This window comes from Lissotriton vulgaris, chromosome 3_1, assembly GCF_964263255.1.
Source record: "Lissotriton vulgaris chromosome 3_1, aLisVul1.2, whole genome shotgun sequence".
NCBI lineage: Eukaryota > Metazoa > Chordata > Amphibia > Caudata > Salamandridae > Lissotriton > Lissotriton vulgaris.
This window is the reverse complement of record NC_141689.1, coordinates 153609770-153637366: the sequence shown is the minus strand read 5'-3', so window position 1 is coordinate 153637366 and position 27597 is coordinate 153609770. Positions and strand designations below refer to the sequence as shown.

Sequence of the window (27597 nt, the reverse complement as noted above, 5' to 3'; positions counted from 1 at the left end):
GCCTTTTTGGCGACAAGGCAGACCATGCGCTTGAGCGCTTTAAGGACTCCAGGACTACGGCCAAGTCCTTGGGCCTCTCGGCCCGCGCCAGCAAACGGGTGCCTTTCGCTCCTTTCGTGGCCAAGGAAAGGGCGCCCCCACACGTGCTACCAGCCACATGCCGCAGACTAACTACCAGCGCGGTGGCGGCCATGGAAATCGCTGTGGAGGCGGTCGGGGACAACGGCGAGGCCAGTCCACACCTTCCCCCGCAGCATCCGCCTCTAAACCCTCCTAGTCCGTGCTTCTCGGCCCATGTGACGCCAGTGGGGGGCGGGGTTCGCCATCAACATTCCCACTGGCGCACTGTCACTTCGGACAGGTGGGTGCTGCAGATCGTCCGGAGGGGTTACTCCCTCCCCTTCGAGACAACCCCTCAAGCCATGCCACCGCAACACCACCGCGTATCAGGGGATCATTTGCGGCTTCTCCGTGAGGAAGTTTCGGCCCTCTTGGCCAAGGGGGCCATTGAGCGCGTTCCTGGGCCAGTAGTAGGACGTGGTTGCTACTCCCACTACTTTCTGGTACCCAAGAATGGCAAAGGGGCCTACGCCCTATCTTGGACCTACGGAACATCAACGGCTTCCTCTGGAAGGAGAAGTTCAAGATGCTGACTTTGGCTCAGGTCTTAGCTGCCCTGGACCCAGGAGACTGGATGGTAGCGTTGGACTTGCAGGCCTCTTATTTCCACATCCCCGTCCTGCCGGCCCACCGGCGTTACTTGCGGTTCTTGGTAGGCCACGAGCACTTTCAGTTTACCGTGCTCCCATTTGGCCTTACCAGCGCCCCACGGGTGTTCACGAAAGTGATGGCGGTGGTCGCAGCTCATCTGCGCTGGTTAGGGGTTTCAGTCTTCCCCTACCTCGCCGACTGGTTGTTGAAGGCGGGCTCGCCCCAGACAGTAGTCAGCCACCTCCAGATGACGGCAGACCTCTTGCACCAGCTGGGGTTCTCCATCAATGTGCCGAAGTCATACCTGTGCCCCTCTCAGAAACTCCTTTTCATCGGAGCGGTTCTCGACTCGGCGCAGTTTCGGGTTTACCCGCCCGAACAGCGGGTTCGGGATATACAGGCTCTCATCCCAATCGTCCAGCCTTTATCCCGAGTCTCGGTCAGGTTGACGCTGCGGCTTCTGGGGCTGATGGCTTCCTGCATCCTTCTGGTGCATCACGCCCGTTGGCGGATGCGGGCTCTGCAGTGGGACCTGAAGTTTCATTGGGCCCAGCATCAGGGCAACCTGTCCGACCACGTCCTGATCTCGGAGGGCACTGCGAGACAGTTGCAGTGGTGGCTCACGAACCGCGATTGGGTAAGCAGCAGATCCCTCTCCCTTCCCCATCCGGAGCACGTAGTTGTGACGGACGCGTCCCTCCTGGGATGGGGGGCACATGGGAGAGGCGGAGATCAGAGGCCTCTGGTATCCGGCGGAGTCCCGGCTCCATATCAACCTTCTCGAGCTGCGGGTGATCCGACTTGCACTGAAGGCATTCTCTCCCTTTGTCCAGGGAAGTGTAGTGCAGGTGTTCACGGACGGAAACAGGGCAGGGTGGGGTCGCGGACCCTCTGTCAGGAGGCTCTGCGCCTCGGGACATGGCTGGAACATCACTGGTGGTTCAACACCTGGCAGGTTCTCTGAATACCAGGGCGGACGAATTCAGCCATCGGTGCATGATGGATCACGAGTGGCATCTGAACTCCGACGTGGCGCAAGGTCTATTTCAGCAGTTGGGAGAGCCTTGGTTAGATCTATTCACCACCAAAGAGAAAGCGCAATGTCATCAGTTCTGCGCGTTGGAATTTCCAAGGCGACACTAGCTGGGTGACACTTTTTGTCACCAGTGGAGCTGCGGTCTGTTGTACGCCTTTCCACCTATACCTCTTCTGCCCAGAGTGCTGAAGAAGATCAGGTGAGACCTGGCCCAAGTCATCCTTGTGGCTCCGGACTGGGCACGAAGATACTGGTATCCCGAGCTACTCAGCATGTCAGTCGATCCTCCGATTTGTCTGCCTCTTCAGGAGGACCTTCTGTCGTACCAGCAGGGGACGGTCCTCTACCCGAACCTGTCCAGTCTCCACCTAAATGCGTGGAGATTGAGGGGCGACAGTTGAGGCCATTTGACTTGCCTCCTGAAGTTTGCGATGTGATTCTGGCAGCCAGGCGTCCCTCCACAAAAACGGTGAACACATTTGTGGCATGGTGCACAGCAAAGGCTATGGATCCACTCTATGCCTCCCTTTCAGAGGTTCTCCTCGTCCTTCTTTCTCTTGCCCAGCAGGGCTCTGCTCTGGGCACTCCCAAGAGCTACCTCTCGGCCATTTCAGCCTTCTTAAGGCTTCCTGATCAGCCTTCTCTTTTGAAGTTCCCTGATTTTTGAAAGGCATGACGCACATCTTCCCTCCTAGATTCCTCAGTGGGACTTGAATCTTCTTCTAACGTATCTGATGTGTGCTTCCTTTGAGCCACTTCATAACTGTCTTCTTCGTCTCCTTACTTTCAAGACTGCATTCTTGGTTGCCATCACCTCTGCCTGGAGAGTGAGTGAGCTCCAGGCTCTATCTTCTAAACCTCCTTTCATCTCTGTCCATCCGGACAAGGTAGTTCTAAGACTCGTCCTTCTTTCCTGCCTAAGGTGGTCACACCCTTTCATATCGGGCAGTCCAGCAACTTGCCCACCTTCTATTCGCCTCTGCATCCCTGAAAAGAGGAAGAGAGGCTCCACCGTCTGGACCGAAAACGTGCGCTCTCATTCTATCGCAAGGAAGGGATGGGCGGTGCGCAAGCTCTCTGGGTGGATCTTCTTGTGTATCAAGGTTTGTTACTCCTTGGCGAAAAAGGAGCCTCCTGTTGGGCTGCACGCCCATTCCACTCCGGCCACGGCGGCTACTACTGCCCTGGGTCGGAGAGTCCCCTTGCAGGACATCTGCCAGGCAGCTACGTGGGTCTTTCTGCACACGTTTGCTAGACACTACTGCCTGGACAGCCAAATCCGAAGAGATGGCTTTTTCTGCCGTTCCGTTCTCCAGGAATTTCTGGTGTGATCTTGGTTCGCAGACCCACCACCGGGGTTGGTTTTGCTGGGGTATCTATTCTAAGGTAAGGAATCTATCACTAACGTGTCTCTTTCAGATGCACAAGTTACTTACCTTTTGTAACGATATATCTGTAAGAAACAGTAGTTTGTGTAAGATTCATTCCTTACCGCCCCACCCATCCTCCCCCTTCAGCGAACCGATATCTAGGGTTAAGGACATCTCTTTCAGGGCCTTAGATTCATTGCACCAGTGTCGGTTTCTATCATGGCTCTGCGTTCCTGGCGCGGAAAGCTATGTACAGAACTGACATCAGCGTGCAAGGGCGGCGTCTAAGTACTCCGACGACGTCATCCCGGCGATCACGACTACGGATGCGGAGCCGCAGACGACGCCTAGCGACGCGCAGGGGTACTGCTGACGAATTCTAAGATATTCTAAGGTAAGGAATCTAACACTAACTACTGTTTCTTACAGATATATCATTGTGAGAAGTTGGCCTGGTATATGATGATCACTATTCTAGTGATCACCTTGCACCAGTCCAAACAACCCTTATGGTGATGGTTGTAAAGTCAACCTTATAGACCAGCTATCCTAGAGGTAGCATGGACAGAACAGTCTTCGGCTAAAAGACTCTTGAGGGTGTGTAAAACCAGCTGTTTTACCATATGTAACCCCTTGAATACCAAATGAAAGGACACCACACAGGATATATATAAAATATATATGTATTTATTTACTAACACACTCCTCTGAACTCTTTATGAGGTCAGAGGCAAAAGCACATAACACGTTACTCTCAGAAATACTTTAAATAGCACAAGTTACAGTTAGGCCCTAGGGGCGCGTAAAACCATATACTAAATAAGTGGTATAAGAACCACGACTTGGAAAAGGCCTAGGGCCTAGGGAATCGCTGGGGCTACCCTATCTGACCCTTAGGGTAGGAGTAGGAGGCCCACAGGCGGTGCGTGCAGTGTCAGTACCCTCACACGAGAGTCAATAGAAAGTCAATGGGTATTGAAAAGGTTAGTAAATGGAGATTTAGGACACTTCCGGTCTAACTAGGAAGATACAACTAACAAAACTGGACACTAGGATAGTGAATCCCTACAGGAGCACCGAAGTACTTGCGTTACCTCACCCACGGGCTGCGGGTGCGTAGGTGTCGGTGTGTCTGGCTTCCTCGTTGATTCCTATGGAGCCTTGGAAGAAGATGCTGCAGGCGACCAGGAGGAAGGTGTCCGGGTGGATCCAAGGCTGGATCGGAGTTGAAGAAGACCTGAAAGCAGAGGGGACAGAGTCTAGGTCACTAGCCAGTGACCGGGTGGAACCAGGAAGGAACCAGACATTGTCGAGGAGCAAACAGGTACTGTCGTGAAGCTTGTCGTTGCAGCCACGCGGACCAGGAGGCGTCAAGGATGACCAGGTGCAGGAGAGGAGCTGTCCCACGAAGGTTCTCGCAGATGGAGGGGACGGTTTCAAGATCGGAGCCAACAAGCCTAAGCAAAGGCAACCCACGCAGGATACACAGAAGGCTTCTGAGGTACTTCACCTTTGCAGGGAAGCAAGGGCCAGTCTGGAGCAACCAGACCAGGGATGGATTTTCAAGAGGATCGTCGCCACAGGGCTACTAGCCAATGGGCCATCAACCGGACAACGCGTCGAGCAGAACACAAGCAGAAGGGCCCCACGCAGATCTCGTGGAGTGTGGAGGGCTGGTCTTCGGTGCAGGTGGAGCTCGGTGTCTGGGTGACTCAGTCCCCAGTGCACAGCTTCGAGGATGCCTCAGGAGCTGCGCTGTTAGCAAGTTGCAGACTTTCCAAGATGTCCGGTCCCACGTGTCCCAATGCCTTCCACGGGGCTCAGCTGTGCTGGAATGGTGCAGTGGGGTCAGAGAGGTCTGGGAGTCTGGATCTTGTCGGGCTCTGTGCTCGGGTTCCGGCGGGAACGGGGACAAAGCAAGCCGTTGAGTTGCTGGATGGTGCCTGGTTGCCCAGGGTGGTCACTCCTTGGCCACAAGGGAGATTCTTCAGTCTTCAGCTCAGGTGAATGTCAAAGGGTCCAGAGTTTCGTCTCAAGTCGATTCCAGGATTAATCTAAAGTCTCATGGGTCAGCTCCTACCTTTATACAACTAAAGCGGGCTGGTTTACTCACTAGGTCCCTCCTATGGGTGGGACCAGGAAAGGGGGTGGTTACACCCCCTTTCCTTTGTCCAGTTTCGTCCAGTTTCGTGCCAGAGCTGGGGCTGGAGTGCCCCAGCAACCGGGTTGAACTGGGGTATGCATGGAGCACCTAGTGTGCTCCAGGCAGTGTCTGTTTCTATTGAGCCCTCCCTGTCCCAATACACATCCTCCTGTCTGGGGTGGTGCTCGGGCCTGCCCAAGCAGGAAACCTATTGTCCAAACCTCTGTGACTGGAAGGACTCCCAGCAGCAGAAGGTCAGACTTGTGTCTGTGGCAGCAGCATCCATTTTGTGATGCTGAGGCTCTGGTTAACTTTAACTAGGTACAGTAGTTTCAACGTGTCTTCTCCCTCTAGGAGGGTGGAATGCTACCCCTGTCGCCAGAATTGGCAAGGGGGTAGTATTCCAAAGCGTATGACACCGTACACGACATGTTTGGATAAGGCCAAACCAAAGTTAGCATTCAACCGCGAGGATTATAATGCACTTAAGAGTATATGGTATGGCAATATCATAGAACAGCTATAAGGACATGGTTCCGAAAGCTGCAGACAGGCTCAGCTCATGCTAGAGCACCATCTCACACATAACCAAGCACTCTGCCTCCAGGATTGTTAAGGCCTGCCATAGGAGTGACTTATAGTTTACTATGTGTCTATATGTAAGTAGGTATAGGAATACTACACCTAAGCAAGGGGTGGTTACACGACCTTGCCCCAGCTGAGTGATCAGCCACTTGTGTCTATTTGAGTGGCCAGCCAGGGGTGGCATAATACATGCTGCAGCCCCTGGTAGGCCTTGGTTACACCTATGCCCTGAGTACCTATGGTACACTTCTACAGGGGCTGACAAGGTGAAACAATTCCCAATTGTGGATGTACCTAGAGTACATGGTGTGAATTTAGAGAGAGTGCATCTGTGCTGTCGGTCTGATTAGCAGGCCCACAGCCATATCTAAGTCGAAAACCAGTACAGCAAAGAAAAAAGTGGGGGTGACCATAGGAAGCAGACCCTACTCTCCTGCAATCATTACCGAAGGTAAGTAACTTTTGCAACGTGTCTCTTTCAGATGCACAAGTTACCACTTGTGTAACGGTATATCTGTAAGAGACATTAGTTAGTGATAGATTCCTTACTACCCCACCCGTCCTCCCAGTTCTGCGAACTGATTTCTAGGGTTAAGGTAATCCCTTTCAGGGCCCTAGTATCATGGCACCAATGGTCTGTTTCTTGCACGGCTATGCATTCCTGGCGCGGAAAGTCGTGTACCGAACTGACGTCAGCGTGCAAGGGTGGCACCTAAGTAGTCTCTGTGACGTCATCTCGGCGCTTACGATGCCGGCGACGGACGCGGACCCGCACAGCGCTACCTACCAATGTCAAGGGGTACTTCTGACGAAAATGTTTCCGGATCCAGTCTGATGCCTGGGGATATTCTAAGGTAAGGAATCTATCACTAACTAATGTCTCTTACAGATATATCGTTACACCTGTCACACACCAGTGCATGTCCTACCTTTCAAATACACTGCACCCTGCCCATAGGTGTACCTTGGGCCTACGTTAGGGGTGACTCACATGTACTAAAAGGGAAGGTTAGAGCTTGGCATGTGGGTGCACTTGCCAAGTCAACATGGCAGTTAAAACTGTGCACAGACACTGCAGTGGTAAGTCTGCGAACCCTTTGAAAGGCTGTGTTTGTGGCACAACCAGTGCTGCAGTCCCAATAGCAGCATTTGATTTACAGGCTATGGCACTCTCAGTGCACTTTACTAGGGACTTACCAGTAAATCAAATATGACAATCATGGAAACACCAATCCATAATACAATTTACCATAGAAGCACTTGCACTTTAACACTGGACAGCAGTGAGAAAGTGCGCAGAGACACGAAACCAGCAAAAACAGTCAGAACCGGGAGGTCAGAAATCAAAAACACAGGAGACATGCCAAAAGATGCCAGGTCTAACAATGACCAACTCTTTGTGGGCTGCGTGGGAGCTAAGAAAGCTCGGGTCGTGCAGAAAAGGATCATGTCTCACTGAGTTGTTCTCTACATTAAGATCTCCTAGGCCCTGGCTAAGAACCATCCCTCTGAGGGATTAAGAGCTCATTCCACCAGATAAAGGCTGCGACCATGGCGTTTGCTCGGGGTGACCCAGTCCTGGACATCTGCTCGGCAGCGACGTGGGTTTCTCTGCACACATTTGCCAAGCTCTACTGCCTAGACAGTCAGGTCCGCAGGAACAGGCATTTTGCAGGACATCTTAGTACAAGAAATATATCCGCAGCCCACCGCCAGGATGGGATGGCTCGGGCATCTATTCTAAGGTAAGGAAACTGTAGCTAGAAGTCTTTATCAGATGAACAAGTTACTTACCTTCTTTAACGCATTATCTGGTAGAGACAGTATTTAGCTGCAGAATCCTTACAGACCCACACATGCCTCCCTGCTCTGCGGGCTTATTTGTTAGGGCTAGAGTTACTCCCTTTTCAGGGCCCTAGTTTTGACACTCCAATTACTTATTTGCTATGAACTTCTGGCATTGAAAAGTACACTCGTCTGTCTGCCTGTGTGGCACCTATAAAATGTTTGACCGTTACGTTGTAGCCAACAACCTCACGCAGAGCTGAATGGAGCCACGCAACGGCGCGCTCAAGGAGTACTGCTCACGCAAATGTTTCTGGATTCAGCCTGACACCTGGGAAATTATAGGGTAAGGAATCTGCAGCTAGATATTGTCTCTACCAGATAATGCATTACTGAAGGTAAGTAACTTGTTCTTTAGACATTCATTAGCTGTCATTTCCTTCTCTGCTGGACAGGTGAAGTAAGATAGCTGGTACGGTCCCATAGATGGGAACTGGATAACGGAATAACATGCAAACATTACTCTCCAGCCCTTTAAAGTCCACGTAGGCACTAGGGAGTGAAAAGCTACTGTTGAATGTGTTGCGCTTCCAGTACCCTGGGCCAGAGCCGGTAAATAGGTCATAAACTCATCCCTTTAATTTCTAGGTAGTCTGGGTAAGGGAGAATAACAATTATTAAAGCCCTGTCCATCTGCCTTTTTATGATAGAAAGAAGGTGTTGGACGATGCTCTGGACAGTGCTTTGGACACTGAAAAGTTGCAATTTGATTTAACTGAAATATGAGTTCAGTGTTTTTCTGTTTACTCTGGATTAGAAGCGAAAAGCAAAATGTGAACCTCGAAATGCCTGATGCAAAAAAAAAGAAACTCAGCCATTCAGGTTTGGTTATTCATTCAAATTTTCGTTCCAGAACTGATTCATGAACCAAATTAGCAGCATAGAATTTAAACGTTCTAATGCTAATATTTGTAAAACAGCTTAATGTACTTATGGAAAATCCTAAAGGAAAACATCAGAGAGTCTTCCAGAGTTATTTTGCAGGGCGTGACATGACTGCAAGAAGCATCAGAAGATCTTTCTTAGCGGTGGGTTTCAGGTCTGGGCTCTAACTACAGAGATGCTGTTTCTTATTGAAGATTGCTATACATACTCTGTTTGCTAGGAAGTGACTTACTGAACTTCTCTGGAAATAGAAAATAGGTCAATAGCCATGCAACATTCTCTGCTCTGATAGGATAGCAAAACTTGAGAGATACATCCAAATCTCACCACCTTGTGCCTTGATATTGAATAGTTGATGCAAAGTTCAATCTAATATTGAATATAATATGGAAGATGCTTGATAAGTAAAATGTATTTTTATATAATTTTCTAGTTTCCAGTTTCGTATTGATGACTGCATCAAACAGATGTCTGAAATTCTGTGCCACGTTAAAGGAACAGGGAATGTCCCAGCCAGTGCCCGGAATACTGTTGCACAAGATGCAGACAATGTGTTGCGACCCCTCATGGACTTCCTTGATGGAAAGTAAGTATAGAAGATTAGTCACTGCATTATTTTCACTGCATAGAAGGTGTGGGGAAACTCTAATTTGGTTCTATACCATCATAGCTAATTTTAAACAGAAGCAGTTCTTAATTGTTAAGCACAAACTTGTTGTCAAGTAAATTGCTCACTCAGTTTATGCCATGATGTTAATTTTAACCCCAAACCTAACCATATTCCTGAACCCAAACTCTATATCTACATATAAACCTAAACCGTAATCTGAATAATATTTTGAAGCTTTGCCTTTTGTCAACTTTGCTGTATCTGAACTTCAGTAGCATACATTTTATATGCTTTGAAAGAGATGCTTTTAATGATGGGCCAGTGAGGTTTGTTATTGTTCTTGTACGGTACTCAGCTGCAAATGTGTTGTGTTTTGAGATGTCAGGTCTTTAGTAGTAAGGTAGGCACATTGTCACAAGACAGATACTGTCCTCTATTGAAACATCCTTCAAAGTACACAATCTCATGAAAGATGATGTCCTCCATTGAAACATCCGTCCACGTTCAGAAATGAATTTCCGTGCAATAAGATTTATTTTTTAATTCTAATTCAGTCTTTATTTTTAATGAGCTGCTTTCGTAGATGATAGATTGTCACTTTTCTAGCATGTTTTCTTGTGTACACCATTTTTAGATAAACACAGCTCAGTATATTGTTTTACAACTTAGTTTTGGTTTCTGTATGTTTCTGCAGAGTTGTGGTCAGGGGGTGCCATGGATACTTAAAGTTGAATATGGGTGTTGCTGTAGTAATACCTCATTGTGTATTATGGTCTCTGTATGGGTTGACCTCTATAGCCCCCTTATGTCACATCATTTCATTACTGTTCAATCTTGAGGAGTGCAGTGAGGCATTTCCGAGGTTCACTGCCCTGCATTTCAGGTGTTTTAGTGGCTCTGCACAATACATGGCTCCAGTTTAGAGTAGCTCTAGCAAAGTGTCCCTTTATGCACAGTTACCATACTCGAGGGTGCCATAGGCACCCTCGAACATTAGGCCCGGGCTTTCAGGAGTGCTGGACTGGACCAGATGCCCTGTAGGCTGCCCTGTAGACTGCCCTATAGACTCCGGCTGTCTTTCTTTTTTCCCTCTTTACTTATTCCTTCTGTCTATTCTGTCCTGCTGTTTTCACTCCACTGTCTTGTGGGTTTTTGAACCTCAATGTTCCGTTTATTCCATTTAGGTTGGTTACCTGTTTGTATTCGACCCCAGGGGTCGGGCTATCTCCTGCAAAGACTGAATGGCCTGTGCTTGATATCATGAGACGCGGCTGGCCCCAAGGGGTTGTAGGCGAAACGCTGTGTACAACAGGACTGAGTGGGTGGCCTTCTAAAGCTTTTCTTGTGCTATCCAGTAACGCGGCCGGCCCTGAGTGGGTTGTAGGCTCAACGCTGTGTGACATTCAGTCCTTTGCCTGCTGCTTGTTCTGGAAAATAAAAAACGATTTGAAACAAAATTTGAAGAGGGTGGGCATGCCCAGTACCTCTCCCATAACGTTGAACCATCATTGTGAGGCTCTAGCACTTCACTTTGTGAAGAAACAGAAGTTGATCTATCAGGGCTTCCCTACAGAGACCATTCCGATTGAGGAAATTGGGCCTGCAGGGGCGGGTATTAGGGCGGACAATTTTCTGTCAGCCTTTCCTCTGCTATCGCTCGTGGAGTTTGAGGCCTTAAGTGCGAAAATTAAGTCAGGCTCTCCAGCTGACCCGGTGTCATCGACTTACTTCCGCAAGCTCCAACCACTTATTTCTCCTGTGGCTCTAGAATTGGTCAACTTGCTAGCTAGCCTCCGTCCCTAGGGCATGGAAGCAGGCAAAAGTCATCCCGTTGTTAAAATAACCATAATTAGATCCAGATGATCCTGGCAATTACCGCCCCATATCCCAGCTCCCCTTTATGGCGAAAGTGATGGAGGCACACTTAAATTCCATCTTGTCTAAACACATTGATGAGCATAACATATTTTACCCCTCTCAACACGGGTTTTGCCCCCGTCATAGTACTGAGTCAGCCCTTCTGGCAGTTACGGAATCTATCCGGAGCCGGCTAGATGTAGGAGACTCTGCGGCCTTGGTCCTTTTAGACCTAAGTGCCGCTTTCAAAAGGTGTCCCATGCGATCGCCTTTGGGTGGCTGGAATCAGGGATGATGCCCTGGAGCGGATTTGTTCTTTCCTTGCTGGACGATCTTTCCAAGTGTCAGTGCCTCCTTTTCATTCTCAGGATCATGCTCTGTGTCATGGGGTGCCTCAAGGCTCGATTCTGAGCCAGCTGCTATTTAATCTGTATGTGAGACCTTTGGCGGAGGTGGCCAGAGACAGGGGGCTGTCCTTGGTGTTGTATGCAGACGACACCCAGTTGGTGATTGCTTTTCCAAAAACTGTTGCGCCAATCTAGAGAAGTTCAAGGAGGATTTGTCGATTATCTCGGCCTGGATGAAGGCTAATTGTATTCAATTAAATGCCAGTAAATCCGAGATTCTACTGTACGGGAAGGACCAGGAGCTTTGGTCAGAGCAGTGTGGCCCGATCTTCTCAAACCCGCTCCATCACCTAATGAGACAGTGAAAAACCTTGGTGTCTGGTTCGACAATGGACTAACATTCGAGAAACAGACAAGAGCTGTTACCGCTGTTTGTTTTGGGCTCCTGAGAGGATTGAGGCCCTTGCTTGGTTTTTTCCCTCCCAGAGTGCGTCAAACCATCCATCTGAAAGAAAGAGGTTAGTATTAGATTCCTTACCTTAGAATATCCCCAGGCGTCAGACTGTCTCCGGAAACTTTTGCGTAGCAGTACCACTGCGTGTCGGTAGGCGTCATCTGCAGCTCCGCTACCGTCGTCGGCAACATCATCCCAGCGAGAACGACTTAGACGCCGCCCTCGCGCGCTGACGTCAGTTCTTCTTTTTTCCATGCCAGCAAGCGCAGATCTGGAAAAAGTGGTACCCCTTAGTCAATTTTAGACTAAACTTTTTCGATCATTTTTGATCCTATTCGAAGTCTAATGACTCCGACTGTGCCGGTAGGGATGCCCGGGTTTAAGCCCTGCTCCGACTGCGACCGACTGATGTCGGTAACGGACCCCCTTCGCCGGTGTCTTCATTGCCTGGGCCTCGACCACGACAACAAGGCCTGCTCCGACTGCCGGGCCCTGACGTCTACAGCTAGGCGGGACCGCAAGTGACTCGAGCTCCGGCAGTCGGCCCGTGCCGTTCGAGGTCCCGGTCCGCGAGGAGGTCGAGGGACCGGTCGCGGGGTCGGAACCACCATAGCTCCGGGAGTCGTCCTCGGTCTTCGGGATCAAAGTCCTCAGATAAGCACAAGAATTCGAAGAGACGTCATCGGTCTTCCGAGTCCCCCCCGATGCTCGGGTGATGCAGCCTGCTTCATACCCGTCGGTCCCTGGGCAGTTGGTCCAGCGGCCCCTGCTGGGGGCCCCAGCAGGTCAGGAGCTTCGGCCTCAACGCCGCCGGGTGCTTCGGTCCCGACGCCGCCAGTGACTTCGGTCCCGGCGCCGCAGGCCCCCACAGGATCCGGGTCCGGATCCGGGTCGTCGCCGGTCGACCTTATGACCTCGCCGGCGCCGGCCCCCAGGGTGTCGCCCCGCTGCTGCCTCCGGGTGGCGCCGTCCCCGATCCCTCCCTCGATTTGAGTTCGGCACTGGAACGGCGCCGTTCTCGACGCAGATGGGAGATTTCTACTTCTATGACCCGACCCCATCCTTTGGTCCTGAGTCTCAGGTGATGGGTGGCGAGGCGGATTGGGAGGGGTCTGAGCACCCTCTGGCACAGGAGTGCCGGTCTTATCAGGACTGGGCAGGTGATCTAGGGGACACCAGTGGTCTGGACACCTCGCCGGACACTGGCTTTGGTTCCCCTCCTAGCGTGGCTACGGAGGAGGGGGCTGGTTACGCGGGCGGCCAAGGCCTTGGGCCTGGAGCTCCCCGTCGCGGCCGTGAGAACTAACCTCCTCATTGAGGTCCTTAAACCGCAGGCAAGCTCGGCCGAGCCTCTGCTGCCGTTTAATGAGGCCTTGTCTGACGTTCTTCTGGGCACTTGGTCCAAGCCCGCTACAGGTCAGCCTGTAGATAGGATCGTGGTCAGACGCCACCGCCCGGCTCCGGGCGACCCTTGCTTCCTGTCCACCCACCCCACCCCCGAGAGCCTGATCATCCAGGCCTCTAACTCCCAGACCGCTTTCCTGACGGCTCCCCCCGATCGGGAATCCAAGAGGTACGAGCAATACGGGGAAAAGGTATTCTCATCCCTGAGTTTAGGGCTGCGGTCTGTCAACACCGCGTGCCTCTTGGGCCTTTACACACTGTGGGACACGGTCACGGACGTCCTGCCACAATGTCCGGTGGAGGTCCAGACTAAACTCATCCAAGCCCTTGCAGAGGGTTGAGATGCAGCACGGTACTCCATCCGGTGTGGGCTGGATACCACAGACTCACTAGGCAGAGCGATGGTAACGACGGTGGCGATTCGTCCCCACGCCTGGTTGAGGTCCGCCAACTTTTCGGCTGATGTCCAAAACACCCTTATGGACATGCCGTTTGATTGCCTTCGCCTCTTTGGCGACAAAGCATACCATGCGCTTGAGCGCTTTAAGGACTCCAGGGCTACGGCCAAGTCCTTGGGACTCTCTGCCCTGCGCCAGCAAACGGCTGCTTTTCGCTCCTTTCGTGGCCAAGGAAGGGGCACCCCACACGTCCTGCCATCCACGGACCGCAAACTACCGTCCAGCGCGGTGGTGGACGTGGAAACCGCCGTGGCGGCGGTCGGGGACAATGGCGAGGCCAGTCCACACCTGCCCCTGCAGCATCTGCCTCAAAGCCCTCCTAGTCCGAGCTTTCAGGCCCATGTGATGTCAGTGGGGGGGCAGGTTTCGCCAGCACCACCTCCACTGGCGCACTGTCACATCGGACAGGTGGGTGCTGCAAATCGTCCGAAGGGGCTACGCCCTCCGCTTCGAGGCGACCCCTCCATCCATGCCACCACAGTACCACCGCGTGTCGGGGATCACTTGACACTTCTACGAGAGGAAGTTACGGCCCTCTTGGCCAAGCGGGCCATCGAGCGCGTTCCTGGGCCAGAAGTAGGGTGTGGTTGTTACTCCCACTACTTTCTGGTACCCAAGATGGGCAAAGGGGGTCTACGCCCTATCTTGGACCTGCGGAACATCAACGGCTTCCTCCGGCAGGAGAAGTTCAAGATGCTGACACTTGCTCAGGTCCTAGCTGCCCTAGACCCAGGAGACTGGATGGTAGCGTTGGACTTGCAGGACGCTTATTTTCATATCCCAGTCCTGCCAGTCCACCGGCGTTACCTCCGGTTCACAGTAGGCCACGAGCTCCTCTTCGGCCTTACCTGCGCCCCACGGGCGTTCACGAAAGTGATGGCGGTGGTCGCAGCTCATCTGCGCAGGTTAAGGGTTTTAGTCTTCCCCTACCTCGACGACTGGTTGTCGAAGGCGGGCTCGAGCCAGACAGTCGTCAGCCACCTCCAGACTACGGCCGACCTCCTGCACCTGCTGGGGTTCTCCATCAATGTGCCAAAGTCGCACCTGTGTCCCTCTCAGAAGCTCCACTTCATCAGAGCGGTTCTGGACTCTGCGCAGTTTCGGGTTTATCCTCCTGAGCAGTGGGTTCGGGATATTCAGGCTCTGATTCCGACCTTTCAGCTTTTATCCCGAGTCTCGGTCAGGTTGACGCTGCGGCTTCTGGGGCTGATGGCCTCCTGCATCCTTCTGGTGCATCACGCCAGGTGGCGGATGCGGGCTCTGCAGTGGGACCTGAAGTTTCAGTGGGCCCAGCATCAGGGCAACTTGTCCGACCATGTCTTGATCTCGGAGGGCACTGCAAGACAGTTGCAGTGGTGACTCACCGACCGCGATTGGGTCAGCTGCAGATCCCTCTACCAACCCCAACCAGAGCACGTAGTTGTGACGGACGCGTCCCTCCAGGGCTGGGTAGGCCACATGGGAGAGGCGGAGATCAGAGGCCTCTGGTCTCCGGTGGAGTCCTGGCTCCAAATCAACCTTCTGGAGCTGTGGGCGATCCGGCTTGCAATGAAGGAATTCCTCCCCTCTGTCCGGGGGAGTGTAGTGCAGGTGTTCACGGACACCACCACCGCCATGTGGTACTGCAACAAACAGAGCGGGGTGGGGTCGTGGACCCTGTAGGAAGATGGATACCTGACTATGGTTACCCCCAACTTTTTGCCTGGTGTTTTGCTGGTTTTCCGACTTAGTTGACCTGGGACCCTGCTATTCAGGGCCCCAGGCCTACTGATCTCTCTGTAAAATGGATTCCATGTACCTTAGGTACATATCTAATTGGTACTGGGCCACCCTATCAGACCCTGTAACTCAGGGCATAGGTGTACCCAGGGCCTACCAGGGGCTGCAGCATGTATTATGCCACCCCTGACTGGCCATCTAAATCTGACACAACTGGCTGCACGACAGCTGGGGCAAGGTGGTGTAATCATCCTTTGCTTTAGATATAGTATACCTATATCTAACCCTAAAATGGACACACAGATTCCTATCAGTCACTCCTATGGCAGGCCTTGACAATCCTGAAGGCAGGTCGCCCAATGGATGACCACAAACTGTCTACAGCTCAACGGCGGAAAAACAGAGGTGCTCCTCCTCGGCAAAAACACCAGCCTTTGGAATGAGCACTGGTGGCCGTCCTCCCTCGGTACCATCCCTCCCCCCAAAACCGTTGTGAAAAACCTGGGTGTATGGATGGACGACTCACTCAACTTTCAAGCCCACACCAAGAAAGTTGCTGGCACCTGCATTGGCTTACTGAGAAGCCTCAGCCACATACTAGGCTTCTTTGACGCAAAGACCCGACAGCTCATCATCCAAGCCACCATACTCTCGCGTCTAGACTACGCCAATGTACTCCTTCTCGGCGCCAACAAATGTGAGCTAGCACGACTCCAACGCGTGCAGAACTCGGCCGCTAGAACTCTGATCGGCCTGCCCCGCAGATGTTCAGCCAGAGCAACCATCAGGAATTTGCACTGGCTCCCGGTTGACTCCAGAATCAAGTTTAAGACCCTCATCATGACCTTCAAAATTCTCAAACTTGACACTCCCCCTCTGCTTCAACCCCTTCTCACTCCCTATGCGCCGTCACGGAACCTAAGATCTTCCAACCAAAACCTCCTCTGTGTCCCACGCATAAAACTCTCCCGCATGGGCGGACGCTCCTTTAGGTTCCTGGGACCCAAGATGTGGAACGAACTCCCACATCATATTCGCGCGCTGGACAACCTTTCTGCCTTCCGAAAGGCAGTGAAAACTTATCTTTTCCCTTGTCTCTAAACCCGCCTCTGCCCTTAGGCCTTCTTGCTCAGGATCGGATCTAGGTTTCAGCGCCGGGACGCCTCATTGCCGAGGCAGCTGTAGCGCTTCAACAAAACATTAAGATAAGATAAGATAAGAGTGCTTGGAATCTTGAGAGATGGTGCTCTGGCATGAGCTGAGCCCGTTTGCAGCTTGCGGAACCAAGTCCTAATAGCTGTTCCATGATAACGTATACCATATACTCTTAAGTGTATTATAATCCTCGCGGTTATATGCCAACTCTGGTATCGCTTTATCAAAACATGTCGAGTAAGGTGTCATACGAATTAGAATACTAACCCCTCGCCAATTCTGGCGACGGGGTTAGCATTCCACCTTTCTAGAGGAACACAACATGTATGTAACTGTGAACCCCGGTTAAAGTTAACTCAAGCCTCAGCATCACAAAATGGATGCTGCCACCACAGACACAAGTCTGACCTCCTGCTGCTGGGAGTCCTTCCAGCGAGGGAGGCTTGGACAAAGGGTTTCCTGTCAAGGGTGGTGCAAGCACCATCCCAGAGAGGGTTTTGTGTATCCTGGGTAGGCAGGGCTTTAGTGGAAGGTGACTGCAAGTGGCATTCCGGTGCTCACTATGCATCTGCCGGCTAGAACCAGTTCCAGGGGCACACCAGCCCCTGAGCTGGGGAAAGTCCGGCATGTAACCACCCCCCTTCCTGGTCCCACCCATGGGCAGGACCTAGTCGCGTGCCAGCCCCTTTTCCTAGTATAAAGATAGGAGCGGGCCTCCTTCCAAATTAGATCATCTTTGAATCCTGAAACTACTTTCTACGAAAGGAACTCTCGACTTCTTCTCAAGATTTCTCCCTTGTGGCTAAGGAGTAGTCACGCTGCACCCGCAGGCACCATCCAAGAACACTGCGGTTTGCTGCACGTCCTTCCTCCGGAATCCGACTGACCAGCACAACGAGACCCGGCTTCCCTGGCACCTCTGACCTCTACCCACATCGTCAGCTCAGCTGAGATCCGTGGGTGCGATGAGACCTCGAGGGACCGGCCATCTTCAAGACTGCACGACGCTTGCCCAGCACGACCGCCGAGGGATCCTCGAGTGAGTGCTTTGGGGTTTGAGAAGCCCCAACCCTGAGCAGCTCCAGCACCGAAGTTCAGCCTCCACGAGATCTGTGTGGGGCCCTTCTGCTCTTTACTGCTCACCGCGTTGTCTGGCTACTAGCCCGCTGGCTTGTGGCCTTCCCGACGACGAACGATGACATCAACACCGCTGGTCTGGTTGCTCTAGACTGGCCCTTGCTCCCCTCCAAAAGAGGAGCACCCCGGACCCTCCTGGTCCACTCCAGACGCCATTTTGAGTCCACCGCGTGGGCTTGCAATCGCCAAGACTTGTTGCCCCAATCCTGGGTCCAGCGACGTCGACAGCAGATATCATCGTGGGACAGCTCGCACCTCCATCCTGGTCGCCGACAACGCCTCCTGGTCCGTGAGACTGCAGAGCCCAGCGTCGCCCACTCACCTGGTCGAGGTGACTCCATCCGGTGCCATCCTGGTGCCCATCTAATCACTGGCTAGTGATTCAGAACTTGGTCCCCTCTGCTTACAGGTGTCTTCCATCTCCGATCCAGGCTTGGATCCATCCGAATCTCTTCACTGGTCGCCTGCCAGCAACTTCTTCTTTCAGGCTCCATAGACTGCAACGAGGATTCCCAACGTCTTTCCAGACCTATGCATCCGCAGCCCCTGGGCTAGGTAAACTCAGCATTTCGGTGCTCCAGCATAGCTTTGCTATCCAAGGGTCCAGATCCTTTTTCGTTTCAGCTTTACCTAGTCGGAGTCGTCGGATATCACTAACTTTACAAAATCTAGCATCCATAGACTTTGTCCCGCATCCCGCGTGAGAGTGCACACTCTGCACCCGATCTCCCTAGGCCTCCTGCTAGTAATCTGAAGGTTCAGTAGTCAAGTCCTAGCGATCCTAAAGCCTATTAGAGTAGTATTTACCTGCTAGTAATTTCGCATTCCACTTTTAGAGTATATGGTTTTTCGTGCCCCTCGGGCATTTGCGTAAATTGTGCGACTTTGTGTATTTTCTTAAGAGCTTTGTATTGTGCTTAGCGCCCTGTCCTCATAAAGAGTCCAGGGCTGTTGTGTTCTAAATAAATATACTTATTTTCATAACAACTTGTGTGGTGTCCTTTCACTTGGTGTTCAAGGGGTATATGTGATGGTATAACAGCTGGCTTAACACGCCCTCTAGAGTCTAGCCTAAAGACTGCTCTTGTCCATGCTACTAGGATAGCTGGTCTATGGTTGACTTACAACCAATCATCAATAAGGGTCGTTTGGAATGATACACAGTGATCACTAGAATAGTGAGCACTACATATCAGGCCAACTTCTCACATTGGTGAGCAGCGGTTGGGATTTGAGCTTGCTGTTGTTTTACCACACGTATCCTAAGAATATCATTGTGAAAGATCACATAAGTACCCAGGTACATATAACTTAGCTTAGAATACTCTGAGTTCTACTGAACCAGCTGTTGTAGTACAACAGGGCCTAGCACACCCTGACTGAGAGCTGGAAGAACGCCGAACTCAGCGCTCTACTAAAGAAACCAACAGCGGACCCCACCGAACTCAAGAATTACCGCCCCATCTCGCTCCTCCCGTTTCCAGCCAAAGTCATCGAGAAGACAGTCAACAAGCAGCTGGCCGCCTTCCTCGAGACGAATGGATCCCTCGACCCCTCACAGTCAGGCTTCCGAGCCAACCACAGCACCGAGACCGCCCTCATCGCTGCCACCGACGACATCCGAGCCCTGCTGGACAACGGAGAAACAGCGGCCCTCATCCTCCTAGACCTCTCCGCAGCATTCAACACTGTCTGCCACCGCACCCTAGTGCAGCGCCTCAGCAACGTTGGGATCCAAGAGAAGGCACTGGAATGGATCATCTCCTTCCTCGACGGAAGGACACAGAGAGTCCGCCTGCCACCGTACAAGTCAGAGGCCACCGAAGTCATCTGCGGCGTCCCTCAAGGGTCCTCGCTCAGCCCCACCCTCTTCAACGTCTACATGAGCCCCCTGGCGGCCATCACACGCCAACACGGCCTCAACATCATCTCCTACGCCGACGACACCCAGCTCATCCTCTCCCTGACCAACGACCCCGCCACCGCCAGAGCCAACCTACACGAAGGGATGAAAGACGTAGCCGAGTGGATGACGACCAGCCGCCTGAAACTGAACTCAGACAAGACGGAAGTCCTCATCCTGGGCTCCTCGACCTCCGCCTGGGGCGACTCCTGGTGGCCCCCCGCCCTGGGCACCGCACCCAAACCGACAGACCACACACGCAACCTGGGCTTCATCCTGGACTCCTCCCTCTCCATGACCAGACAAGTCAACGCCGTCTCCTCGTCCTGCTTCAATACCCTGCGCATGATACGGAAGATCTTCCGGTGGATCCCCACCGAGACCAGGAAGACGGTCACCCAGGCCCTCGTCACCAGCCGACTGGACTACGGCAACGCCCTCTACGCCGGAACCACCGCCAAGCTCCAGAAGAGACTCCAGCGGATCCACAGCCAGACTCATCCTCGACATCCCCCGACGCAGCCACATCTCCGGACATCTGAGAGACCTGCACTGGCTCCCCGTCAACAAGAGAATCACCTTCCGCCTCCTCACCCACGCACACAAAGCCCTACACGACCAAGGCCCGAGTTACCTCAACAACCGCCTCAACTTCTAACGCTCCCAAACGCCACCTCCGATCGACCAACCACGCCCTCGCCGTCGTCCCCCGCATCCGAAGAGCGACAACAGGAGGAAGATCCTTCTCCTACCTGGCCGCCAAGACCTGGAACTCCCTCCCGGCCGTCCTGCGCCTGACCCAAGACCAACTCTCCTTTAGGAAGAAGCTCAAGACCTGGCTGTTCGAGCAGTAGCGGATCCCCCCCCCAAGCGCCTTGAGACCCTCCGGGTAAGTAGCGCGCTTTATAAATGTCTTTGAATTGAATTGAATTGAATTGACTACAACTCTTAGCAAGGGATCAGTAGGCAAACAAACAGTGTAGGTAGGTGCATCACTTACACCACACTAGAAGCATGTCGGACAAAGGAGGGAACTCAGAAGCCCCCCTTGTGTCAGTGGACCCTCCACAGGTCACTTCACGATAGGCTGCTCTTAGCTTCCAGGAGATGAGACAAATCTGTACATCCAGGAAGCTAAAACAGGGTTCTAACCCTACCATTCCTTTTCTGATTGGTCTCTTAGAGACTTATGATGCCATGAGGACTGCCAACACAGATCCTTCTCATCCAGATGGGAATATGCCCCCCTTAGAGGGAACCACTGGTGACCCTGACCTCCACCTCCAGGCAGCAGATGATGCAGAGGAGGAGGAGGAAGAGGAGTTGTCAGAGGATGAGGCAGACAAAGGTCAGGTAGAAGTCAGTAGACTCACTAGGACCAACTTAAGTAGGCATGAGAATGGATTTGGGGGACCCCCAGGGCCACTCTCAGGCAGACTTAACATTGGGAATGGTCGAGTTAGGTCTCTATCCAGAGGCTCTAACAGATCCATTCGAACCAATGGCTCTCAGACCTCTTCTCACAGAGGGATGACATCCCCTCAGAGGAGAGAGCATGAAGCAAAAATGAATGAAGTCAATCTGAGGATTGAAAGGGAAGAACTTGCCCTGGCCAAAGAGAGACTTGCCTGTGCTAGAGAGCAGAAATTGTGTGGGGCAGACCCCACTGGTGGCAGCATTCTCCCAAGAGAAAAAGACATGAGTTTACACACTAGACACCTGAGTAAGATAGTGCCCCCCTTTAAATAAGGGGATGACATCCACAAATGGATGACTGCTTTGGAGAGGGCCTGCACTGTACAGTGTGTCCCCCGGAGTCAGTGGGCAGCTATCTTGTGGCTCTCCTTTGAAGGCAAAGGTAGAGATAAGCTCCTCACTACTAGAGCTGAGGATGCTAACAATTACCAAGTCCTGAAGAATACACTGGTTGATGGGTTTGGCTTAACAACTGAACAGTACAGGTTGATGTTCAGAGACACCCAGAAAACTCAGTCTCAGGATTGGGCTGACTTTGTTGATTGTGCCACTAAGGCTTTTGAAGGCTGGCTACTGGGAAGTAAGGTTACTGATTTTAAAGGATTGTACAATCTAATTATGAGAGAGCAAATCTTAAGTAATTGTCAGAACCAGTTATTACACCAGCACCTGGTAGACTCTGATCTGACCTCTCCACAAGAATTGGGTAAGAGGGCAGACAAATGGGTCAGATCCAGAATTAGGCCTAAAAACCAGGGTGGTGACCAAAAGAAGGAATCAACCAAGCCTCAAGAGAAGGGTGGGAATAAATCTTCTAATCAAACCACATCACGGCCCCAAAACTCCTCTGATAAGGGTGGGTCCCAGACTTCTCCCAAAACCCAAAAGAAACCTTATTGTCATACCTGCAAACAGGTAGGCCATTATAAAAGTGACAGTAGTTGCCCAAAGGCCAACAACAATAAGGAGAACATACCCCCAAATAAAGCTTCCCAGCCTCCTGTTACTACTAGTAGTAATCCCCCAGGTGGTGGGAGTGCCCCCAAAAATCTGGGTGCATTTTCTTTGGGAGTGCCTGGGGACTCTGGCCTAACCAGGTCCCCTGACTTAGATACTCTTGTCTGTGAGACTGGCATGGGTTTGCCAACTTCACCGCCTGTCCCAACACTTTGGGCAGGTACAGACAGGAGCTCCTCATCAATGGTTCAAATGTTGAGGCCTACAGAGACACAGGGGCTAGCATCACCATGGTGACTGAGAGCCTAGTCCCCTCAAGGCAACTTATACCTGGTGCCACATACCAGGTAGTGAACATTGATGGAGTGCAGAGAGATCATCCCATAGCAGTGGTAAATCTCAGCTGGGGAGGTGTCACCGGCCACAAGAGAGTGGCAGTGTAAACAAACTTGCCTGTAGATTGCCTACTGGGGAATGATTTAGAGATCTCAGCCTGGGCTGAGGTAGAGCAAGAAACCCATTTGAAAATGGTAAACCTCCATGGTAAGGTTAGTGGGGCAGTGATAACCACAGCCCCAGTCCAAGATGTCCTCCCTGAACAGGTCAGGAGGGCTGTGCCAGTCACAGCCCTATCCCAAAAAGATGCCTTTCCTGAACAGGTTGGCAAGGCTGTGATGGTCACAGCCCATACCCAAACTGAGTCCCTTCCTGAAAAGGTTGGTGGAGTTGTGATGGCCACAGCTCAAACTCAGACAGATAATAGTGTGGTGAAGCCTGAAACTATGGATCACTCCACTCAGATAGAGAGCATTGAGGAGGAAGAGAAATCTCCCTCCCACCGGACTGTAGGAAAGGATCAGCCTCCTCAGGGAACTAATCTGACCCCTTGTGAAGGAACTGCCCCAGAGGTAGTCAGGCCTAGCCTGGCAGAACCTCTGATGTCAGTGGACCCTTCCAAGGTGGGACCCAGTCTGGAGCAGGTAACCTGCCCCTCTCTACCCTGCCTCAGTCAGCCCAGGGCCGTAGAGGTCAGGGAGGCCAGTGGTGGACCCCAAAGGGCCCCCTGTCCAAAAGAACTCCCCAATCAGCAGATTAGGGTCACTGAAGCTATTAGACCTAGCCCAGTGAAAATAAAACAAACTCCTGAGGGATCCCCCTTAAAATTAGCTGGGGAACTCCCACAGCTGGACACTGTTGGGCACAGCCAAACCTGGGGCCTAAAAACCCCAAACCTGACCTGTCCCTCCAGTAAGCCAAACAGAGGGACTCAGCCTCCAGCTTTAGGCAGCCAGAGGTTGACCCTGAGAGCTCATAGCAACTCAGTCATGGAAAGAAAGGCAGATTTGGGGAGTAGTGATTGGAGGAAGTTGAGCCCAAAAGTAGTGGAGTCTCACCTCAGTACTCCATCCCAGCACCAGCCTTTTACTTTGCCAAAACACCCCACAGGTAGTGATTCCCTATGGTGGAGACCCTCAGATACCCTTAGGGTGAGGGATTGCTTAGTGGACCATGATACAGGGGGTAACCATGCCAGTGCATGTACCACCTCATATGGCCACTCAGGCAATATAGGCTTACCTGGCCAAGGATAGCCATATCTCCTTTCGTTTGGGGGGGGGGGGGGGGGGGGGGTAGGAAGGTGGATACCTGACTATGGTTACCCCCAACTTTTTTGCCTGGTGTTTTGCTGGTTTTCCGACTTAGTTGACCTGGGACCCTGCTATTCAGGGCCCCAGGCCTACTGCTCTCTCTGTAAAATGGATTCCATGTACCTTAGGTACATATCTAATTGGTACTGGGCCACCTTATCAGACCCTGTAACTCAGGGCATAGGTGTACCCAGGGCCTACCAGGGGCTGCAGCATGTATTATGCCACCCCTGGCTGGCCATCTAAATCTGACACAACTGGCTGCACAACAGCTGGGGCAAGGTGGTGTAATCACCCTTTGCTTTAGATATAGTATACCTATATCTAACCCTAAAATGGACACACAGATTCCTATCAGTCACTCCTATGGCAGGCCTTGACAATCCTGAAGGCAGAGTGCTTGGAATTGTGTGAGATGGTGCTCTGGCATGAGCTGAGCCCGTTTGCAGCTTGCGGAACCAAGTCCTAATAGCTGTTCCATGATAACGCATACCATATACTCTTAAGTGCATTATAATCCTCGCGGTTATATGCCAACTCTGGTATCGCTTTATCAAAACATGTCGAGTAAGGTGTCATACGAATTGGAATACTAACCCCTCGCCAATTCTGGCGACGGGGTTAGCATTCCATCCTTCTAGAGGGACACGACATGTATGTAACTGTGAACCCCGGTTAAAGTTAACTCAAGCCTCAGCATCACAAAATGGATGCTGCCACCACAGACACAAGTCTGACCTCCTGCTGCTGGGAGTCCTTCCAGCGAGGGAGGCTTGGACAAAGGGTTTCCTGTCAGGGGCGGTGCTAGCACCATCCCAGACAGGGTTTTGTGTATCCTGGGTAGGCAGGGCTTTAGAGGAATCTTCTCAAGATTTCTCCCTTGTGGCTAAGGAGTAGTCACCCTGCACCCGCAGGCACCATCCAAGAACACTGCGGTTTGCTGCACATCCTTCCTCCGGAATCCGACTGACCAGCACGACGAGACCCGGCTTCCCTGGCACCTCTGACCTCTACCCACATCGTCAGCTCAGCTGAGATCCGTGGGTGCGACGAGACCTCGAGGGACCGGCCATCTTCAAGACTACACAACGCTTGCCCAGCACGACCGCCGAGGGATCCTCGAGTGAGTGCTTTGGGGTTTGAGAAGCCCCAACCCTGAGCAGCTCCAGCACCGAAGTTCAGCCTCCCAGCCTCCACGAGATCTGGGTGGGGCCCTTCTGCTCTTTGCTGCTCACCGCGTTGTCTGGCTACTAGCCCGCTGGCTTGTGGCCTTCCCGACGACGAACGACGACATCAACACCGCTGGTCTGGTTGCTCCAGACTGGCCCTTGCTCCCCTCCAAAAGAGGAGCACCCCAGACCCTCCTGGTCCACTCCAGACGCCATTTTGAGTCCACCGCGTGGGCTTGCATTTGCCAAGACTTGTTGCCCCAATCCTGGGTCCAGCGACATTGACAGCAGATATCATCGTGGGACAGCTCGCACCTCCATCCTGGTCGCCGACAACGCCTCCTGGTCCGTGAGACTGCAGAGCCCAGCGTCGCCCATTCACCTGGTCGAGGTGACTCCATCCGGTTCCATCCTGGTGCCCATCTAATCACTGGCTAGTGATTCAGAACTTGGTCCCCTCTGCTTACAGGTGTCTTCCATCTCCGATCCAGGCTTGGATCCATCCGAATCTCTTCACTGGTCGCCTGCCAGCAACTTCTTCTTTCAGGCTCCATAGACTGCAACGAGGATTCCCGACGTCTTTCCAGACCTATGCATCCGCAGCCCCTGGGCTAGGTAAACTCAGCATTTCGGTGCTCCAGCATAGCTTTGCTATCCAAGGGTCCAGATCCTTTTTCGTTTCAGCTCTACCTAGTCGGAGTCATCCGATATCACTAACTTTACGAAATCTAGCATCCATAGACTTTGTCCCTCATCCCGCGTGAGAGTGCACACTCTGCACCCGATCTCCCTAGGCCTCCTGCTAGTAATCTGAAGGTTCAGTAGTCAAGTCCTAGCGATCCTAAAGCCTATTAGAGTAGTACTTACCTGCTAGTAATTTCGCATTCCACTTTTAGAGTATATGGTTTTTCGTGCCCCTCGGGCATTTGCGTAAATTGTGCGACTTTGTGTATTTTCTTAAGAGCTTTGTATTGTGCTTAGCGCCGTGTCCTCATAAAGAGTCCAGGGCTGTTGTGTTCTAAATAAATATACTTATTTTCATAACAACTTGTGTGGTGTCCTTTCACTTGGTGTTCAAGGGGTATATGTGATGGTATAACAGCTGGCTTAACACGCCCTCTAGAATCTAGCCTAAAGACTGCTCTTGTCCATGCTACTAGGATAGCTGGTCTATGGTTGACTTACAACCAATCATCAATAAGGGTCGTTTGGAATGATACACAGTGATCACTAGAATAGTGAGCACTACATATCAGGCCAACTTCTCACAGACGCTATGCCAGGAGGCTCTGCGCCTCTGGCAGTGGCTGGAAGATCAGGGCACAACCCTGGTGGTTCAACACCTAGCAGGTTCCCTGAACGCCAGGGCGGACAAACTCAGCCATCGGTGCATGATGGATCACGAATGGCGTCTGAACTCGGACGTGGCGCAAGGCCTCTTTCAGTAGTGGGGAAAGCCTTAGGTAGATCTATTCGCCACAGAAGGGAATGCGCAATGTCATCAGTTCTGCGCGTTAGAATTTCCAAGGCGGCACTCGCTCGGAGACGCTTTTCAACGCGAGTGGAGTTGCGGTCTGTTGTACGCCTTTCCGCCTGTACCACTTCTGCCCAGAGTGCTGAAGAAGATCAGACGCGCTGGGCCCAAGTTATCCTTGTGGCTCCGGACTGGGCACGAAGATACTGGTATCCCGAGCTACTCAGCATGTCTGTCGATCCACCGATTCGTCTGCCTCTTCAGGAGGACCTTCTGTCGGAGCAGCAGGGTATGGTCCTCCACCTGAACCTGTCCAGTCTCCACCTCCATGCTTGGAGATTGAGCGGCGACAGTTGAGGTCATTTGACTTGCCTCCTGAAATTTGTGATGTGATTCTGGCAGCCAGGCATCCCTCCACAAAGTCGGTATATGCCTGCAGGTGGAACAAGTTTATGGCATGGTGCACAGCAAAGGCTGTGGATCCCCTTTCTGCCCCTCTTTCTGAGGTTCTACTGTTCCTTCTTTCTCTTGCCCAGCAAGGCTCTGCTCTGGGCACTATCAAGGGCTACCTTTCTGCCCTTTCCGCCTTCTTAAGGCTACCTGATCAGCCTTTCTTGTTCAAGTCCCCGGTTGTTAATAGGTTCTTGAAGGGTATCACTCATATGTTTCCCCCTGTTACTTTCGTGATGCCTCAGTGGGACTTGAACCTTGTACTTACTTTTCTGATGTGCGCTCCCTTGAGCCACTTCATAACTGTCCTCTCCGTCTTCTTACCCTTAAGACTGCTTTCCTGGTTGCCATCACCTCTGCCAGGAGAGTGAGTAAGGTCTAGGCTCTTTCATCCAAGCGTCCTTTCCTTTCTGTCCATCCGGACAAGGTTGTATTGCGGACAAGACCCTCTTTCCTGCCAAAGGTAGTCACGGCCTTCCACATCGGGCAGTCCATCACCTTGCCCACCTTCTTTCCGCCTCCGCATCCCTCTAAAGAGGAAGAGCGGCTCCACCATCTGGACCCAAAACATGCGCTCTCTTTCTATTTGGATCGCACACGCCAGTTCCGGGTGGATGACCAACTCTTTGTTGGTTATGTGGGCGCTAAGAAGGGGCGGGCGGTGCACAAACAGACCATCTCTCGGTGGGTCGTATGTGTATCAAGGCATGCTACTCCTTGGCTAAGAAGGAGCCTCCTGTTGGGCTGAGGGCCCATTCCACTCGGGCCACGGCGGCTACAACTGCCCTGGGCCAGGGAGTCCC

The 27597-nt window shown here is 52.2% G+C and overlaps 1 protein-coding gene across 4 annotated transcripts in view; it reads left to right on the top strand.

Moving 5' to 3' along the window:
• UNC13B (unc-13 homolog B) overlaps positions 1-27597 on the top strand; it is a 3024149-nt gene that overhangs the window by 2676891 nt on the left and 319661 nt on the right. For all 4 annotated transcript variants that reach the window (XM_086960243.1, XM_086960242.1, XM_086960241.1 and 1 more), the window contains one exon: positions 9009-9161. In XM_086960243.1, the coding sequence (XP_086816369.1) occupies positions 9009-9161 (153 nt within the window). The remainder of the gene's footprint in view (positions 1-9008; positions 9162-27597) is intronic.